Source organism: Trichomonas vaginalis, chromosome II (assembly GCF_026262505.1).
Source record: "Trichomonas vaginalis G3 chromosome II, whole genome shotgun sequence".
Lineage (NCBI taxonomy): Eukaryota > Parabasalia > Trichomonadida > Trichomonadidae > Trichomonas > Trichomonas vaginalis.
The window spans coordinates 16,106,595-16,126,658 of NC_067204.1; the positions used below are offsets into that span (position 1 = coordinate 16,106,595).

The 20,064-nt window shown below is 34.8% G+C and overlaps 5 protein-coding genes across 5 annotated transcripts, besides 1 other annotated feature; 2 read left to right on the forward strand and 3 right to left on the reverse strand.

Moving 5' to 3' along the window:
* Positions 1–20,064: part of a mobile genetic element that runs on past both edges of the window.
* Positions 1,087–1,407, reverse strand: TVAGG3_0553660 (uncharacterized protein; the record flags this gene model as incomplete). Its single annotated transcript, XM_051238221.1, has 1 exon — positions 1,087–1,407. The coding sequence occupies one exon, from the start codon at positions 1,405–1,407 to the stop codon at positions 1,087–1,089; it is 321 nt and encodes a 106-aa protein (XP_051096045.1).
* TVAGG3_0553670 (uncharacterized protein) lies at positions 18,062–18,382 on the forward strand (the record flags this gene model as incomplete). The annotated part of the gene is made up of 1 exon (XM_001295093.1): positions 18,062–18,382. The coding sequence occupies one exon, from the start codon at positions 18,062–18,064 to the stop codon at positions 18,380–18,382; it is 321 nt and encodes a 106-aa protein (XP_001295094.1).
* Positions 18,444–18,635, reverse strand: TVAGG3_0553680 (galactokinase protein; the record flags this gene model as incomplete). The annotated part of the gene is made up of 1 exon (XM_001295094.1): positions 18,444–18,635. The coding sequence occupies one exon, from the start codon at positions 18,633–18,635 to the stop codon at positions 18,444–18,446; it is 192 nt and encodes a 63-aa protein (XP_001295095.1).
* Positions 18,819–19,082, forward strand: TVAGG3_0553690 (uncharacterized protein; the record flags this gene model as incomplete). The annotated part of the gene is made up of 1 exon (XM_051238222.1): positions 18,819–19,082. One exon carries the CDS (start codon positions 18,819–18,821, stop codon positions 19,080–19,082), a length of 264 nt encoding a protein of 87 aa, XP_051096046.1.
* TVAGG3_0553700 (HNH endonuclease family) lies at positions 19,131–19,817 on the reverse strand (the record flags this gene model as incomplete). The annotated part of the gene is made up of 1 exon (XM_051238223.1): positions 19,131–19,817. The coding sequence occupies one exon, from the start codon at positions 19,815–19,817 to the stop codon at positions 19,131–19,133; it is 687 nt and encodes a 228-aa protein (XP_051096047.1).

The window sequence follows — 20,064 nt, forward strand, 5'->3', positions numbered from 1 at the left end:
ACCAGAAGAACTTCCAATGAGGTTGCAAGAACTTCAAGATGCTATAACAAACTTCCATTGAGACATCCAATTGACGTCAAATTGTATTGGAGAGCATCTGAGTTAGGTCAGAAGGTTTTATATGAAACAGGTTGCTTCGACGATGTTTATGAGATAACAGGAGAAGTTTCGCAGAAGATAAGAGACTCACTTGAATTTCCACAAACTGGACCAATTGGTTGCGACAAGTTCGACTCAAACGAAAAGATATACTATGTCGACCTTAACGCTGCATACATGAGGTTTGTCCAATATATTCCGACTGGAATTCCAAACGAAGATGGTGAGTTCCCGGGAAGGAACTATACAGTTGGAAAAGTCATACAACAACTGTATGATATTAGGAAAGCTTCAAACCCCAAACTTGCAATGACACTCAAATTGCTTATGAATTCGACATGGGGATATTCCATTAAGAAACCTCAAGAGATGAAGAGTAAACATTATGAGAAGGTCGACAACTTTGTTGAATGGTTTTCTCCTTTTGTTTTGAAGTACGAATTCACTCAAGGTCAAAGTGGCTTAGTAACCACATTAAAACCTATTGTCGAACATTGGTCTTACCCTCAGTTCGCAAAGGCAGTCCTTGACAACTACAACAAATTCTTCTCCGAAGTCAAATCGAAAGTTGTGGTTTACTATGAGAACATTGACGCACTCATGACGAACGAAGAAGGATACAACAAACTCATTGAAATGGGTATGGTCGGTGAAAAGATGGGTCGATTCAAATTGGACAAAATTTTCACCGAAGTTCATGTCCTCTCCAAGCGTAAGTACTGGGGCATACTTGAAGACGGCACAGAAATAAAACATTGCATGAAATAAAAAATTTTTATTCGAATTTGAATTTAAATGTGGAAATTCTAGTTAGTATGACTAAGTCGTGTACTGAGGCACTGCGCGCCTCCGTACACCACTTAACCTTAAATATTTACAAAACCAGTAACGTATATTTTACAACACAAACGACAACACTAACTTAACCTTAAATATTTACAAACCGCCAACCACTAATGACTTCACTAATGTAAAAAATAAACGTTCTCACTTACAAAAGTATTGCAACTCCTCCCATTGCTGTGCTTCACATAACAGCTCATAATCTTCTGACTCACTTTCTTCTTCATATAGGTCAAAGTCACTGTCAAAATAAATGTTAGTAAGTTTTGACAAATGTAATGAAACACGCTTACCGTTTGTATCGTATGCTTGTATAAACTTTCCATTCTTCATTCCTTCATAAACGCTCAAACTAACTTTACCCTTTCTCCCTCGTATCTGATAGAATGTATTTTCACGAGGAACGAAGAACAAATTCTTGAACTCATGACCGTTGTAGTTTGTTATCTCAATAGTTTTCGTCATTTATATAAAAATAAACTTAAAAAATAATGATATCACCACCCTCACACGTATGAAAACATAGCGCAAAAATAAGTTTAGGGTAGAAGGGTAGATCTACCCTCATTTCTACCCTCATTTCTACCCTCATTTCTACCCTCATTTCTACCCTCAGCCGCTAAGCGGCGAGACCCAAAGGGTCTTGAATTTTCATGATTTCTTCGTAAATGATTTGTCAAACATGAACGTAAATGTTTTGTCATGATTTCTTCATCGTAATGAGTGTAAATGTTTTGTCAAACATGAGCGTTTATGCTTTGTCATGATTTCATCGTAAATGTTTTGTCAAACATGAACGTAAATGTTTTGTCAAAACTTCATCGTACATGTTTTGTCAGGTCTTCTTCATCGTAATGAACGTATATGCTTTGTCAAACATGAGTGTATATGTTTTGTCATGATTTCTTCATCGTAAATGTTTTGTCATGATTTCTTCATCGTAATGAGCGTATATGCTTTGTCAAGACTTCTTCGTATATGTTTTGTCATGATTTCATCGAAACTAAACGTATATGTTTTGTCATGATTTCTTCGTAAATGATTTGTCGAAACTTCTTCATCGTAATGAGCGTATATGTTTTGTCAAACATGAACGTATATGTTTTGTCATGACTTCTTCATCGTAATGAACGTAAATGACCCAAAAATAATGTTTAGGGTAGATGGTTAGATCTAACCTCATTTCTACCCTCATTTCTACCCTCATTGAATTTTCATGATTTCTTCATCGTAAATGTTTTGTCATGACTTCTTCATCGTAATGAACGTAAATGACCCAAAAATAATGTTTAGGGTAGATGGTTAGATCTAACCTCATTTCTACCCTCATTTCTACCCTCAGCCGCTAAGCGGCGAGACCCAAAGGGTCTTGAATTTTCATGATTTCTTCATCGTAAATGTTTTGTCATGATTTCTTCATCGTAATGAGCGTATATGCTTTGTCAAGACTTCATCGTAAATGTTTTGTCGAAACTTCTTCATCGTAATGAGTGTATATGCTTTGTCATGACTTCTTCATCGTAATGAGCGTATATGCTTTGTCAAACATGAGCGTATATGCTTTGTCAAACATGAGCGTATATGCTTTGTCAAACATGAGCGTATATGCTTTGTCAAACATGAACGTAAATGTTTTGTCATGATTTCTTCATCGTAATGAGCGTATATGCTTTGTCAAACATGAACGTAAATGTTTTGTCATGATTTCTTCATCGTAATGAGCGTATATGCTTTGTCAAACATGAGTGTATATGTTTTGTCATGATTTCTTCATCGTAAATGTTTTGTCATGACTTCTTCATCGTAATGAACGTAAATGATCCAAAAATAATGTTTAGGGTAGATGGTTAGATCTAACCTCTTTTCTACCCTCATTTCTACCCTCATTTCTACCCTCAGCCGCTAAGCGGCGAGACCCAAAGGGTCTTGAATTTTCATACGGAATCTCTTCGTATATGTTTTGTCATGATTTCTTCATCGTAATGAGCGTATATGTTTTGTCAAACATGAGCGTATATGTTTTGTCATGACTTCTTCATCGTAATGAGCGTATATGCTTTGTCAAACATGAGCGTAAATGTTTTGTCAAGACTTCTTCATCGTATATGTTTTGTCAAGGTTTCATCGTATATGCTTTGTCATGATTTCTTCATCGTAATGAGCGTATATGCTTTGTCAAACATGAGCGTAAATGTTTTGTCAAGACTTCTTCATCGTATATGTTTTGTCAAGGTTTCATCGTATATGCTTTGTCAAACATGAACATAAATGTTTTGTCAAACATGAACATAAATGTTTTGTCAAACATGAGCGTAAATGTTTTGTCAAACATGAACGTATATGTTTTGTCATAGATTTCATCGTATATGTTTTGTCATAGATTTCATCGTACATGTTTTGTCATGATTTCATCGTACATGTTTTGTCATGATTTCATCGTATATGTTTTGTCAAGATTTCATCGTAATGAGTGTAAATGATTTCATATAATTGCTTACCTCGGAAAACCGAGAGAAGAGATTCCATATGAAAATCGCAAGAATTTGGCTCCTGGTTTGAAATATTATTATGTTCATAGATTTCATCGTATATGTTTTGTCAAACATGAGCGTATATGTTTTGTCATAGATTTCATCGTATATGTTTTGTCATAGATTTCATCGTACATGTTTTGTCATGATTTCATCGAAACTAAACGTATATGCTTTGTCATGATTTCATCGTATATGTTTTGTCAAGATTTCATCGTAATGAGTGTAAATGAACCAAAAATAATGTTTACGTTCATGTTTGACAACAACACAGGAGGAAGGCAGTTATGAATTATTTTTGAAGAACTGAAGGTGTCACTACGTCACCATGTGTCACTCGGTTATTTAATTCATGACATTTTGACAACAACACAGGAAATAAATGTTTACGTAAATGTTTTGTCATGATTTCTTCATCGTAATGAACGTATATGCTTTGTCGAACCTTCACTTTTTTGACGAAGTGCAAATCTTCACTTCGTGTCAAAACTTCATCGTAATGAACGTATATGCTTTGTCGAACCTTCACTTTTTTGACACGAAGTGCAAATCTTCACTTCGTGTCAAAACTTCATCGTAATGAACGTATATGCTTTGTCGAACCTTCACTTTTTTGACGAAGTGCAAATCTTCACTTCGTGTCAAACTTCATCGTATATGCTTTGTCATGATTTCATCGTACATGTTTTGTCATGATTTCATCGTACATGTTTTGTCATGATTTCATCGTATATGTTTTGTCAAGATTTCATCGTAATGAGTGTAAATGAACCAAAAATAATGTTTACGTTCATGTTTGACAACAACACAGGAGGAAGGCAGTTATGAATTATTTTTGAAGAACTGAAGGTGTCACTACGTCACCACGTCACCAGGTTAATTAACTTCTCTTAAAATTACTGACAACATGACATTTAGACAACAGTCGGGAAATAAACTTCATCGTTTATGCTTTGTCAAACATAAACGTATATGTTTTGTCAAGGTTTCATCGTTTATGCTTTGTCAAACATGAGCGTAAATGTTTTGTCATGATGCAAAAATAATGAGTTCATTTACTCACAATATTTTTGTACAAAATGTAAAGTATGGCGGTTTGAAACCGTCGGGAACCTTCACTTTTTTGACGAAGTGCAATTCTTCACTTCGTGTCAAACTTCATCGTAATGAGTGTAAATGAACCAAAAATAATGTTTTCATTAATGGTTTCAGGTTATTCAATAATTAATTATTTTTGAAGAACTGAAGGTGTCACTATGTCACCATGTGTCACTCGGTTAATTAACTTCTCTGAAAAAATGAGACAACATGACATTTTGACAACAACACAGTGAATAAATGTTTACGTAAATGTTTTGTCATGATTTCATCGTAATGAGTGTAAATGAACCAAAAATAATGTTTACGTTCATGTTTGACAACAACACAGCAGGGGAAGGCAGTTATGAATTATTTTTGAAGAACTGAAGGTGTCACTACGTCACCAGGTCACCAGGTAATTTAACTTCTCTGAAAAAATGAGACAACATGACATTTTGACAACAACACAGGAGGAAGGCAGTTATGAATTATTTTTGAAGAACTGAAGGTGTCACTACGTCACCATGTGTCACTCGGTTAATTAACTTCTCTGAAAAAATGAGACAACATGACATTTTGACAACAACACAGCAGGGGAAGGCAGTTATGAATTATTTTTGAAGAACTGAAGGTGTCACTACGTCACCATGTCACCAGGTCATTTAACTTCTCTGAAAAATGAGACAACATGACATTTTGACAACAACACAGGAAATAAATGTTTACGTAAATGATTTGTCGAAACTTCTTCATCGTAAATGTTTTGTCATGATTTCTTCGTTTATGCTTTGTCATGACTTCTTCATCGTAATGAGTGTAAATGTTTTGTCAAACATGAGCGTAAATGTTTTGTCATGATTTCTTCATCGTACATGTTTTGTCAAGACTTCTTCGTACATGTTTTGTCGAAACTTCATCGTACCTGTTTTGTCATGATTTCATCGTAAATGATTTGTCGAAACTTCTTCATCGTAATGAGTGTAAATGTTTTGTCAAACATGAACGTAAATGTTTTGTCAAACATGAACGTAAATGTTTTGTCATGACTTCATCGTATATGTTTTGTCATGATTTCTTCGTTTATGTTTTGTCATGACTTCTTCATCGTAATGAGTGTAAATGTTTTGTCAAACATGAACGTTTATGTTTTGTCATGACTTCTTCATCGTAATGAGTGTAAATGTTTTGTCATGACTTCTTCATCGTAATGAGTGTAAATGTTTTGTCAAACATGAGCGTAAATGATTTGTCAAACATGAGCGTATATGTTTTGTCGAAACTTCTTCGTAAATGTTTTGTCGAAACTTCTTCGTACATGTTTTGTCAAGACTTCTTCGTATATGTTTTGTCATGATTTCATCGAAACTAAACGTATATGTTTTGTCAAGACTTCTTCGTATATGTTTTGTCATGATTTCTTCATCGTACATGTTTTGTCGAAACTTCATCGTATATGTTTTGTCATGATTTCTTCATCGTAAATGTTTTGTCAAGACTTCTTCATCGTAATGAGCGTATATGCTTTGTCATGATTTCATCGTATATGTTTTGTCATGATTTCTTCATCGTACATGTTTTGTCATGATTTCTTCATCGTAATGAGTGTAAATGACCCAAAAATAATGTTTAGGGTAGATGGTTAGATCTAACCTCATTTCTACCCTCATTTCTACCCTCAGCCGCTAAGCGGCGAGACCCAAAGGGTCTTGAATTTTCATGACTTCTTCATCGTAATGAGCGTATATGCTTTGTCATGATTTCATCGTATATGTTTTGTCAAACATGAGCGTAAATGATTTGTCAAAACTTCATCGTATATGCTTTGTCAAGACTTCTTCATCGTAATGAGCGTAAATGTTTTGTCATGATTTCTTCATCGTACATGTTTTGTCGAAACTTCATCGTACATGTTTTGTCGAAACTTCATCGTACATGTTTTGTCATGATTTCTTCATCGTAATGAGCGTATATGCTTTGTCAAACATGAGCGTAAATGATCCAAAAATAATGTTTAGGGTAGATGGTTAGATCTAACCTCATTTCTACCCTCATTTCTACCCTCAGCCGCTAAGCGGCGAGACCCAAAGGGTCTTGAATTTTCATACGGAATCTCTTCGTAAATGTTTTGTCATGATTTATTCATCGTAATGAGTGTAAATGTTTTGTCAAACATGAACGTTAATGTTTACGTTAATGGTTTCGTCGTCAATGGTTTTGTCAAACTTAAACGTATATTCTTTGTCAAACATGAACGTAAATGTTTTGTCATGATTTCTTCATCGTAATGAGTGTAAATGTTTTGTCATGACTTCTTCATCGTACATGATTTGTTAAAACTTCATCGTACATGTTTTGTCATGACTTCTTCATCGTAATGAACGTAAATGATCCAAAAATAATGTTTAGGGTAGATGGTTAGATCTAACCTCATTTCTACCCTCATTTCTACCCTCATTTCTACCCTCATGAATTTTCATACGGAATCTCTTCGTAAATGTTTTGTCATGATTTCTTCATCGTACATGTTTTGTCATGACTTCTTCATCGTACATGTTTTGTCATGACTTCTTCATCGTAATGAGCGTATATTCTTTGTCAAACATGAGCGTACATGTTTTGTCATGACTTCTTCATCGTAATGAGCGTATATGTTTTGTCAAACATGAGTGTAAATGTTTTGTCATGATTTCTTCATCGTAATGAGTGTAAATGATCCAAAAATAATGTTTAGGGTAGATGGTTAGATCTAACCTCATTTCTACCCTCATTTCTACCCTCATTTCTACCCTCATGAATTTTCATACGGAATCTCTTCGTAAATGTTTTGTCAAGACTTCTTCATCGTAATGAGCGTATATTCTTTGTCAAACATGAGTGTAAATGATCCAAAAATAATGTTTAGGGTAGATGGTTAGATCTAACCTCATTTCTACCCTCATTTCTACCCTCATTTCTACCCTCATGAATTTTCATGATTTCTTCATCGTATATGTTTTGTCATGATTTCTTCATCGTAAATGTTTTGTCAAGACTTCTTCATCGTAATGAGCGTATATGCTTTGTCATGATTTCATCGTATATGTTTTGTCATGATTTCTTCATCGTACATGTTTTGTCATGATTTCTTCATCGTAATGAGTGTAAATGACCCAAAAATAATGTTTAGGGTAGATGGTTAGATCTAACCTCATTTCTACCCTCATTTCTACCCTCAGCCGCTAAGCGGCGAGACCCAAAGGGTCTTGAATTTTCATGACTTCTTCATCGTAATGAGCGTATATGCTTTGTCATGATTTCATCGTATATGTTTTGTCAAACATGAGCGTAAATGATTTGTCAAAACTTCATCGTATATGCTTTGTCAAGACTTCTTCATCGTAATGAGCGTAAATGTTTTGTCATGATTTCTTCATCGTACATGTTTTGTCGAAACTTCATCGTACATGTTTTGTCGAAACTTCATCGTACATGTTTTGTCATGATTTCTTCATCGTAATGAGCGTATATGCTTTGTCAAACATGAGCGTAAATGATCCAAAAATAATGTTTAGGGTAGATGGTTAGATCTAACCTCATTTCTACCCTCATTTCTACCCTCAGCCGCTAAGCGGCGAGACCCAAAGGGTCTTGAATTTTCATACGGAATCTCTTCGTAAATGTTTTGTCATGATTTATTCATCGTAATGAGTGTAAATGTTTTGTCAAACATGAACGTTAATGTTTACGTTAATGGTTTCGTCGTCAATGGTTTTGTCAAACTTAAACGTATATTCTTTGTCAAACATGAACGTAAATGTTTTGTCATGATTTCTTCATCGTAATGAGTGTAAATGTTTTGTCATGACTTCTTCATCGTACATGATTTGTTAAAACTTCATCGTACATGTTTTGTCATGACTTCTTCATCGTAATGAACGTAAATGATCCAAAAATAATGTTTAGGGTAGATGGTTAGATCTAACCTCATTTCTACCCTCATTTCTACCCTCAGCCGCTAAGCGGCGAGACCCAAAGGGTCTTGAATTTTCATACGGAATCTCTTCGTAAATGTTTTGTCATGATTTATTCATCGTAATGAGTGTAAATGTTTTGTCAAACATGAACGTTAATGTTTACGTTAATGGTTTCGTCGTCAATGGTTTTGTCAAACTTAAACGTATATTCTTTGTCAAACATGAACGTAAATGTTTTGTCATGATTTCTTCATCGTAATGAGTGTAAATGTTTTGTCATGACTTCTTCATCGTAATGAGCGTATATGCTTTGTCATGATTTCATCGTATATGTTTTGTCATGATTTCTTCATCGTACATGTTTTGTCATGACTTCTTCATCGTAATGAACGTAAATGATCCAAAAATAATGTTTAGGGTAGATGGTTAGATCTAACCTCATTTCTACCCTCATTTCTACCCTCATGAATTTTCATACGGAATCTCTTCGTAAATGTTTTGTCATGATTTCTTCATCGTACATGTTTTGTCATGACTTCTTCATCGTACATGTTTTGTCATGACTTCTTCATCGTAATGAGCGTATATTCTTTGTCAAACATGAGCGTACATGTTTTGTCATGACTTCTTCATCGTAATGAGCGTATATGTTTTGTCAAACATGAGTGTAAATGTTTTGTCATGATTTCTTCATCGTAATGAGTGTAAATGATCCAAAAATAATGTTTAGGGTAGATGGTTAGATCTAACCTCATTTCTACCCTCATTTCTACCCTCATTTCTACCTCATGAATTTTCATACGGAATCTCTTCGTAAATGTTTTGTCAAGACTTCTTCATCGTAATGAGCGTATATTCTTTGTCAAACATGAGTGTAAATGATCCAAAAATAATGTTTAGGGTAGATGGTTAGATCTAACCTCATTTCTACCCTCATTTCTACCCTCAGCCGCTAAGCGGCGAGACCCAAAGGGTCTTGAATTTTCATACGGAATCTCTTCGTAAATGTTTTGTCATGATTTATTCATCGTAATGAGTGTAAATGTTTTGTCAAACATGAGCGTAAATGATCCAAAAATAATGTTTAGGGTAGATGGTTAGATCTAACCTCATTTCTACCCTCATTTCTACCCTCATTTCTACCCTCATGAATTTTCATACGGAATCTCTTCGTAAATGTTTTGTCAAGACTTCTTCATCGTACATGTTTTGTCATGATTTCTTCATCGTACATGTTTTGTCGAAACTTCTTCATCGTAATGAGCGTATATTCTTTGTCAAACATGAGTGTAAATGATCCAAAAATAATGTTTAGGGTAGATGGTTAGATCTAACCTCATTTCTACCCTCATTTCTACCCTCATTGAATTTTCATGATTTCTTCATCGTAAATGTTTTGTCATGACTTCTTCATCGTAATGAACGTAAATGACCCAAAAATAATGTTTAGGGTAGATGGTTAGATCTAACCTCATTTCTACCCTCATGAATTTTCATGATTTCTTCATCGTATATGTTTTGTCGAAACTTCTTCATCGTAATGAGCGTATATTCTTTGTCAAACATGAGCGTATATGTTTTGTCATGACTTCTTCATCGTAATGAGCGTATATGTTTTGTCGAAACTTCTTCATCGTAATGAGCGTATATTCTTTGTCAAACATGAGCGTATATGTTTTGTCATGACTTCTTCATCGTAATGAGCGTACATGTTTTGTCATGATTTCTTCATCGTAATGAGCGTAAATGATCCAAAAATAATGTTTAGGGTAGATGGTTAGATCTAACCTCATTTCTACCCTCATTTCTACCCTCATGAATTTTCATACGGAATCTCTTCGTAAATGTTTTGTCAAGACTTCTTCATCGTACATGTTTTGTCATGATTTCTTCATCGTACATGTTTTGTCGAAACTTCTTCATCGTAATGAGCGTATATTCTTTGTCAAACATGAGTGTAAATGATCCAAAAATAATGTTTAGGGTAGATGGTTAGATCTAACCTCATTTCTACCCTCATTTCTACCCTCATTTCTACCCTCATGAATTTTCATACGGAATCTCTTCGTAAATGTTTTGTCATGATTTCTTCATCGTAAATGTTTTGTCAAGACTTCTTCATCGTAATGAGTGTAAATGTTTTGTCAAACATGAGCGTAAATGATCCAAAAATAATGTTTAGGGTAGATGGTTAGATCTAACCTCATTTCTACCCTCATTTCTACCCTCATTTCTACCCTCATGAATTTTCATGATTTCTTCATCGTATATGTTTTGTCGAAACTTCTTCATCGTAATGAGTGTAAATGATCCAAAAATAATGTTTATGTTAGAATGTTAGATCTAACACCTTTTCTAACATGTTTTCTAACATGGAGGATTTCATTAGATATAAATATTATTTGCTGAAAGTATCCTAAAAATATTTGATGGACTTTAACTAAAATAATGTTTAGGGAAGAATGTTTATATCAGATGAAACAGTAAAGTATTATATCTATTAAATCGTCTATGATGTAAATTGTGTATAGAATGAAATGAAGGAAGAATGTGTATATCTAATGAAACAGTAAAGTATTATATCTATTAAATCGTCTATGATGTAAATTGTGTATAGAATGAAATGAATGAAGAATATTTATATCTAATGAAATCCTCCATGTTAGAAAACATGTTAGAAAAGGTGTTAGATCTAACATTCTAACATAAACATTATTTTTGGATCATTTACACTCATTACGATGAAGAAGTTTCGACAAAACATATACGATGAAGAAATCATGAAAATTCATGAGGGTAGAAATGAGGGTAGAAATGAGGGTAGAAATGAGGTTAGATCTAACCATCTACCCTAAACATTATTTTTGGATCATTTACGCTCATGTTTGACAAAACATTTACACTCATTACGATGAATAAATCATGACAAAACATTTACACTCATTACGATGAAGAAGTCTTGACAAAACATTTACGATGAAGAAATCATGACAAAACATTTACGAAGAGATTCCGTATGAAAATTCATGAGGGTAGAAATGAGGGTAGAAATGAGGGTAGAAATGAGGTTAGATCTAACCATCTACCCTAAACATTATTTTTGGATCATTTACACTCATGTTTGACAAAGAATATACGCTCATTACGATGAAGAAGTTTCGACAAAACATGTACGATGAAGAAATCATGACAAAACATGTACGATGAAGAAGTCTTGACAAAACATTTACGAAGAGATTCCGTATGAAAATTCATGAGGGTAGAAATGAGGGTAGAAATGAGGTTAGATCTAACCATCTACCCTAAACATTATTTTTGGATCATTTACGCTCATTACGATGAAGAAATCATGACAAAACATGTACGCTCATTACGATGAAGAAGTCATGACAAAACATATACGCTCATGTTTGACAAAAATATACGCTCATTACGATGAAGAAGTTTCGACAAAACATATACGCTCATTACGATGAAGAAGTCATGACAAAACATATACGCTCATGTTTGACAAAGAATATACGCTCATTACGATGAAGAAGTTTCGACAAAACATATACGATGAAGAAATCATGAAAATTCATGAGGGTAGAAATGAGGTTAGATCTAACCATCTACCCTAAACATTATTTTTGGGTCATTTACGTTCATTACGATGAAGAAGTCATGACAAAACATTTACGATGAAGAAATCATGAAAATTCAATGAGGGTAGAAATGAGGGTAGAAATGAGGTTAGATCTAACCATCTACCCTAAACATTATTTTTGGATCATTTACACTCATGTTTGACAAAGAATATACGCTCATTACGATGAAGAAGTTTCGACAAAACATGTACGATGAAGAATCATGACAAAACATGTACGATGAAGAAGTCTTGACAAAACATTTACGAAGAGATTCCGTATGAAAATTCATGAGGTAGAAATGAGGGTAGAAATGAGGGTAGAAATGAGGTTAGATCTAACCATCTACCCTAAACATTATTTTTGGATCATTACGCTCATGTTTGACAAAACATTTACACTCATTACGATGAATAAATCATGACAAAACATTTACGAAGAGATTCCGTATGAAAATTCAAGACCCTTTGGGTCTCGCCGCTTAGCGGCTGAGGGTAGAAATGAGGGTAGAAATGAGGTTAGATCTAACCATCTACCCTAAACATTATTTTTGGATCATTACACTCATGTTTGACAAAGAATATACGCTCATTACGATGAAGAAGTCTTGACAAAACATTTACGAAGAGATTCCGTATGAAAATTCATGAGGGTAGAAAATGAGGGTAAAATGAGGTTAGATCTAACCATCTACCCTAAACATTATTTTTTGGATCATTTACACTCATTACGATGAAGAAATCATGCAAAACATTTACACTCATGTTTGACAAAACATATACGCTCATTACGATGAAGAAGTCATGACAAAACATGTACGCTCATGTTTGACAAAGAATATACGCTCATTACGATGAAGAAGTCATGACAAAACATGTACGATGAAGAAGTCATGACAAAACATGTACGATGAAGAAATCATGACAAAACATTTACGAAGAGATTCCGTATGAAAATTCATGAGGGTAGAAATGAGGGTAGAAATGAGGGTAGAAATGAGGTTAGATCTAACCATCTACCCTAAACATTATTTTTGGGTCATTTACGTTCATTACGATGAAGAAGTCATGACAAAACATGTACGATGAAGTTTTAACAAATCATGTACGATGAAGAAGTCTTGACAAAACATGTACGATGAAGAAGTCATGACAAAACATTTACACTCATTACGATGAAGAAATCATGACAAAACATTACGTTCATGTTGACAAAGAATATACGTTTAAGTTTGACAAAACCATTGACGACGAAACCATTAACGTAAACATTAACGTTCATGTTTGACAAAACATTTACACTCATTACGATGAATAAATCATGACAAAACATTACGAAGAGATTCCGTATGAAAATTCAAGACCCTTTGGGTCTCGCCGCTTAGCGGCTGAGGGTAGAAATGAGGGTAGAAATGAGGTTAGATCTAACCATCTACCCTAAACATTATTTTTGGATCATTTACGCTCATGTTTGACAAAGCATATACGCTCATTACGATGAAGAAATCATGACAAAACATGTACGATGAAGTTTCGACAAAACATGTACGATGAAGTTTCGACAAAACATGTACGATGAAGAAATCATGACAAAACATTTACGCCTTACGATGAAGAAGTCTTGACAAAGCATATACGATGAAGTTTTGACAAATCATTTACGCTCATGTTTGACAAAACATATACGATGAAATCATGACAAAGCTATACGCTCATTACGATGAAAGAAGTCATGAAAATTTCAAGACCCTTTGGTCTCGCCGCTTAGCGGCTGAGGTAGAAATGAGGTAGAAATGAGGTTAGATCTAACCATCTACCCTAAACATTATTTTTGGTCATTTACACTCATTACGATGAAGAAATCATGACAAAACATGTACGATGAAGAAATCATGACAAAACATATACGATGAAATCATGACAAAGCATATACGCTCATTACGATGAAGAAGTCTTGACAAAACATTTACGATGAAGAAATCATGACAAAACATATACGATGAAGTTTTGACAAAACATGTACGATGAAGAAATCATGACAAAACATATACGAAGAAGTCTTGACAAAACATATACGTTTAGTTTCGATGAAATCATGACAAAACATATACGAAGAAGTCTTGACAAAACATGTACGAAGAAGTTTCGACAAAACATTTACGAAGAAGTTTCGACAAAACATATACGCTCATGTTTGACAAATCATTTACGCTCATGTTTGACAAAACATTTACACTCATTACGATGAAGAAGTCATGACAAAACATTTACACTCATTACGATGAAGAATCATGACAAAACATAAACGTTCATGTTTGACAAAACATTTACACTCATTACGATATGAAGAAGTCATGACAAAACATAAACGAAGAAATCATGACAAAACATATACGATGAAGTCATGACAAAACATTTACGTTCATGTTTGACAAAACATTTACGTTCATGTTTGACAAACATTTACACTCATTACGAATGAAAAAGTTTCGACAAATCATTTACGATGAAATCATGACAAAACAGGTACGATGAAGTTTCGACAAAACATGTACGAAGAAGTCTTGACAAAACATGTACGATGAAGAAATCATGACAAAACATTTACGCTCATGTTTGACAAAACATTTACACTCATTACGATGAAGAAGTCATGACAAAGCATAAACGAAGAAATCATGACAAACATTTACGATAAGAAGTTTCGACAAATCATTTACGTAAACATTTATTTCCTGTGTTGTTGTCAAAATGTCATGTTGTCTCATTTTTCAGAGAAGTTAAATGACCTGGTGACATGGTGACGTAGTGACACCTTCAGTTCTTCAAAAATAATTCATAAACTGCCTTCCCCTGCTGTGTTTTGTCAAAATGTCATGTTGTCTCATTTTTTCAGAGAAGTTAATTAACCGAGTGACACATGGTGACGTAGTGACACCTTCAGTTCTTCAAAAATAATTCATAACTGCCTTCCTCCTGTGTTGTTGTCAAAATGTCATGTTGTCTCATTTTTTCAGAGAAGTTAAATTACCTGGTGACCTGGTGACGTAGTGACACCTTCAGTTCTTCAAAAATAATTCATAACTGCCTTCCCCTGCTGTGTTGTTGTCAAACATGAACGTAAACATTATTTTTGGTTCATTTACACTCATTACGATGAAATCATGACAAAACATTTACGTAAACATTTATTCACTGTGTTGTTGTCAAAATGTCATGTTGTCTCATTTTTTCAGAGAAGTTAATTAACCGAGTGACACATGGTGACATAGTGACACCTTCAGTTCTTCAAAAATAATTAATTATTGAATAACCTGAAACCATTAATGAAAACATTATTTTTGGTTCATTTACACTCATTACGATGAAGTTTGACACGAAGTGAAGAATTGCACTTCGTCAAAAAAGTGAAGGTTCCCGACGGTTTCAAACCGCCATACTTTACATTTTGTACAAAAATATTGTGAGTAAATGAACTCATTATTTTTGCATCATGACAAAACATTTACGCTCATGTTTGACAAAGCATAAACGATGAAACCTTGACAAAACATATACGTTTATGTTTGACAAAGCATAAACGATGAAGTTTATTTCCCCGACTGTTGTCTAAATGTCATGTTGTCAGTAATTTTAAGAGAAGTTAATTAACCTGGTGACGTGGTGACGTAGTGACACCTTCAGTTCTTCAAAAATAATTCATAACTGCCTTCCTCCTGTGTTGTTGTCAAACATGAACGTAAACATTATTTTTGGTTCATTTACACTCATTACGATGAAATCTTGACAAAACATATACGATGAAATCATGACAAAACATGTACGATGAAATCATGACAAAACATGTACGATGAAATCATGACAAAGCATATACGATGAAGTTTGACACGAAGTGAAGATTTGCACTTCGTCAAAAAAGTGAAGGTTCGACAAAGCATATACGTTCATTACGATGAAGTTTTGACACGAAGTGAAGATTTGCACTTCGTGTCAAAAAAGTGAAGGTTCGACAAAGCATATACGTTCATTACGATGAAGTTTTGACACGAAGTGAAGATTTGCACTTCGTCAAAAAAGTGAAGGTTCGACAAAGCATATACGTTCATTACGATGAAGAAATCATGACAAAACATTTACGTAAACATTTATTTCCTGTGTTGTTGTCAAAATGTCATGAATTAAATAACCGAGTGACACATGGTGACGTAGTGACACCTTCAGTTCTTCAAAAATAATTCATAACTGCCTTCCTCCTGTGTTGTTGTCAAACATGAACGTAAACATTATTTTTGGTTCATTTACACTCATTACGATGAAATCTTGACAAAACATATACGATGAAATCATGACAAAGCATATACGTTTAGTTTCGATGAAATCATGACAAAACATGTACGATGAAATCTATGACAAAACATATACGATGAAATCTATGACAAAACATATACGCTCATGTTTGACAAAACATATACGATGAAATCTATGAACATAATAATATTTCAAACCAGGAGCCAAATTCTTGCGATTTTCATATGGAATCTCTTCTCTCGGTTTTCCGAGGTAAGCAATTATATGAAATCATTTACACTCATTACGATGAAATCTTGACAAAACATATACGATGAAATCATGACAAAACATGTACGATGAAATCATGACAAAACATGTACGATGAAATCTATGACAAAACATATACGATGAAATCTATGACAAAACATATACGTTCATGTTTGACAAAACATTTACGCTCATGTTTGACAAAACATTTATGTTCATGTTTGACAAAGCATATACGATGAAACCTTGACAAAACATATACGATGAAGAAGTCTTGACAAAACATTTACGCTCATGTTTGACAAAGCATATACGCTCATTACGATGAAGAAATCATGACAAAGCATATACGATGAAACCTTGACAAAACATATACGATGAAGAAGTCTTGACAAAACATTTACGCTCATGTTTGACAAAGCATATACGCTCATTACGATGAAGAAGTCATGACAAAACATATACGAAGAGATTCCGTATGAAAATTCAAGACCCTTTGGGTCTCGCCGCTTAGCGGCTGAGGGTAGAAATGAGGGTAGAAATGAGGTTAGATCTAACCATCTACCCTAAACATTATTTTTGGGTCATTTACGTTCATTACGATGAAGAAGTCATGACAAAACATTTACGATGAAGAAATCATGAAAATTCAATGAGGGTAGAAATGAGGGTAGAAATGAGGTTAGATCTAACCATCTACCCTAAACATTATTTTTGGGTCATTTACGTTCATTACGATGAAGAAGTCATGACAAAAACATATACGTTCATGTTTGACAAAACATATACGCTCATTACGATGAAGAAGTTTCGACAAATCATTTACGAAGAAATCATGACAAAACATATACGTTTAGTTTCGATGAAATCATGACAAAACATATACGAAGAAGTCTTGACAAAGCATATACGCTCATTACGATGAAGAAATCATGACAAAACATTTACGATGAAGAAATCATGACAAAACATATACACTCATGTTGACAAAGCATATACGTTCATTACGATGAAGAAGACTTGACAAAACATGTACGATGAAGTTTTGACAAAACATTTACGTTCATGTTTGACAAAACATTTACGATGAAATCATGACAAAGCATAAACGCTCATGTTTGACAAAACATTTACACTCATTACGATGAAGAAATCATGACAAAACATTTACGTTCATGTTTGACAAATCATTTACGAAGAAATCATGAAAATTCAAGACCCTTTGGGTCTCGCCGCTTAGCGGCTGAGGGTAGAAATGAGGGTAGAAATGAGGGTAGATCTACCCTTCTACCCTAAACTTATTTTTGCGCTATGTTTTCATACGTGTGAGGGTGGTGATATCATTATTTTTTAAGTTTATTTTTATATAAATGACGAAAACTATTGAGATAACAAACTACAACGGTCATGAGTTCAAGAATTTGTTCTTCGTTCCTCGTGAAAATACATTCTATCAGATACGAGGGAGAAAGGGTAAAGTTAGTTTGAGCGTTTATGAAGGAATGAAGAATGGAAAGTTTATACAAGCATACGATACAAACGGTAAGCGTGTTTCATTACATTTGTCAAAACTTACTAACATTTATTTTGACAGTGACTTTGACCTATATGAAGAAGAAAGTGAGTCAGAAGATTATGAGCTGTTATGTGAAGCACAGCAATGGGAGGAGTTGCAATACTTTTGTAAGTGAGAACGTTTATTTTTTACATTAGTGAAGTCATTAGTGGTTGGCGGTTTGTAAATATTTAAGGTTAAGTTAGTGTTGTCGTTTGTGTTGTAAAATATACGTTACTGGTTTTGTAAATATTTAAGGTTAAGTGGTGTACGGAGGCGCGCAGTGCCTCAGTACACGACTTAGTCATACTAACTATTCTTGGGAACGGGAAAGGCTTATTTACTTGAGGAACAGGTAAAGGTGGTGGAGGTGGTGGCAACCAGTCCATTTTATATTCCTTCCTAGCTAATTTCCGTTTAATTTCATGGTCGCCCTCGGAGTCTTTGAATCGGACATGTCAAGTTACACCATTCTTGGTCTCAAACTCATATATAACCTGTTTGTCTGTATTTTCGTCGACTATGGCACAAGACACGAACATTGACCAAACGGACAAAAAGTGTCATTTCGGATGGTCAAGCAGCCAATCGCATTCGAGCACTTCGAAGAAGCCTTACGTTCCAAGGGAGAGGGTGTCTGGTGCAAGGCAGAGGTCATGAAACTCTACGAGCAGTACATCCTCAATGCCTGGGAGGACAAATCGTCCTTGAATTGGCAATTCTACCAACTCCTCTGGGACGACCTCCTACGCAACTGGGATAACGAAAGAGCCCAATTCAAAGGTCGGGAGCTAATTTTCCAAATTACCATTAATTTAACCTACTTATCCAAATAAACACCTAAATTTACTTGGGGTTTCCCCCTAAAATAAAATTTTTTACTCTTAGAACCACTCGAGGTTCTCTTTACGGTTGTTGAGCTTGTCACCGTCAATGTGTCTGACCTTCGTCTTCTTGTCTGGATTTGGAACCCATTGAATTGCGACAAGCTTGCCCATGGAAATTGAACCGCGATTCCGAAGGTTAACCGTCAAGTTGTTGAGAACTGGGGTAAGAACCTTGCCGGTCTCCCTGTTGCGGATTTTGTATGGGTAGGGTTGGGAAATTTCGTAAGCGTCATCGGCAACAAGGGTTGCCCAAACTTCCTCTTCTTCGTATTTCTCTTCTTCCTCTTCCTCTTCTTCGTGTTTCTCTTCTTCCTCGACAATTCCTTCTTCAATTTGGTACTCACGAAGTACGGTGTTGCATGTTCTGTCCTTTCCGAGTACCTTCCAGATGGCGTCAATCTCTTCGAAGAAACGGTAGATGAGTCTGGCAAGGTCTCGGTTCTCTCTCTCGTAATTGCGCAAGGTTTCCGCGAAATCGTTCAGGACTTTTTCATTGGAAGCTTGGTTCATGAGGAACTCACCTTTAAGTCCCTTCATCTCTGTCATAAGACTACTTTGGAGAGTCTTAATGGTGTTTGTCAGATGAGCTTTCAATTGGGCAATTTGAATTTGAATTGGGCGCTTGTCTGGCAACCTTGAAAGGACATCTTCCATTGAGTTTGGCTTCGGTGCTTGTTCGGACATCGAAAAAATGAAGTGGTTTGAGAATGACGGTTTTACTTCAAAAAGCTTGTTATGACGGTTAAGTCATACAACAAGTTTAAAATAATATCTTGTTCTTCTTCTGAACGTTTGTTGTCTCTTCCGATAAAAGTTTCGAACATGAGAACCAAAAAACGTTTTTTTGAGATTGCGGAAGAGTTCAGGCAAACGTTCATATTCTGGATATGTTGGGAGCAGTTCAAAACATCTGAGCTGACTTTCGGACAAA